The 510-nt window shown below is 70.8% G+C and overlaps 1 protein-coding gene across 1 annotated transcript in view; it reads right to left on the reverse strand.

Moving 5' to 3' along the window:
* The window catches only part of Slc35d1 (solute carrier family 35 member D1), a 42,611-nt gene extending 42,109 nt beyond the window's left edge, over positions 1-502 (reverse strand). The window contains exon 1 of the mRNA XM_005353486.2: positions 270-502. Coding sequence (XP_005353543.1) covers positions 270-472 — 203 coding nt within the window. The 5' untranslated portion in view covers positions 473-502. The remainder of the gene's footprint in view (positions 1-269) is intronic.
* Between the last annotated feature and the right edge of the window lie 8 nt (positions 503-510).

The following is a 510-nucleotide window of genomic DNA, read 5'->3' on the forward strand; positions in this document are numbered from 1 at the left end:
ACACACACACACACACACACAAACTTCTGCCCCTGAGTTCCAGTGACAGTGGCGACGGCGGGCGAGTGGGCGTGCGGCCGCGCTGGTCCCCAGACTGTCAGCCGCGCGGGTCGCCCGTCCTTGGACACCGACCTCGCTGTGTGCCCCCCCCCCGCCCGCCGCCGCGGAGGAGGAGCGCGGCCGAGGGCATCCTCGGCTGGGCTCGAACCCCCGTCCCCGTCCGCCCGTCCGCCCGGCGCGCCTCAGTCGCCGCCCGCCAGCCCGGCCACCTGTAGTTGGTAAGCACGCTCTTGTTGACCACCACGATGAGGAAGGAGCTCACGCCGTAGAAGCCGGCGGCCAGCAGCTTCAGGAACACCGTCAGCGTTTCGGCCGGCGCCATCCCCAGCTCCTCCTCATCTCTGTGTGTGGAGGATTTCGCGGGGGCTTCTCCTTTAACCGGAGCATGCTGACGTCTGTGAACTTCCGCCATGGCGGCGGCGGCGGCAGCGGCGGCGGCGGCGGCGGCGC

Source organism: Microtus ochrogaster, chromosome 10 (assembly GCF_000317375.1).
Source record: "Microtus ochrogaster isolate Prairie Vole_2 chromosome 10, MicOch1.0, whole genome shotgun sequence".
Taxonomy (NCBI): Eukaryota; Metazoa; Chordata; class Mammalia; order Rodentia; family Cricetidae; genus Microtus; species Microtus ochrogaster.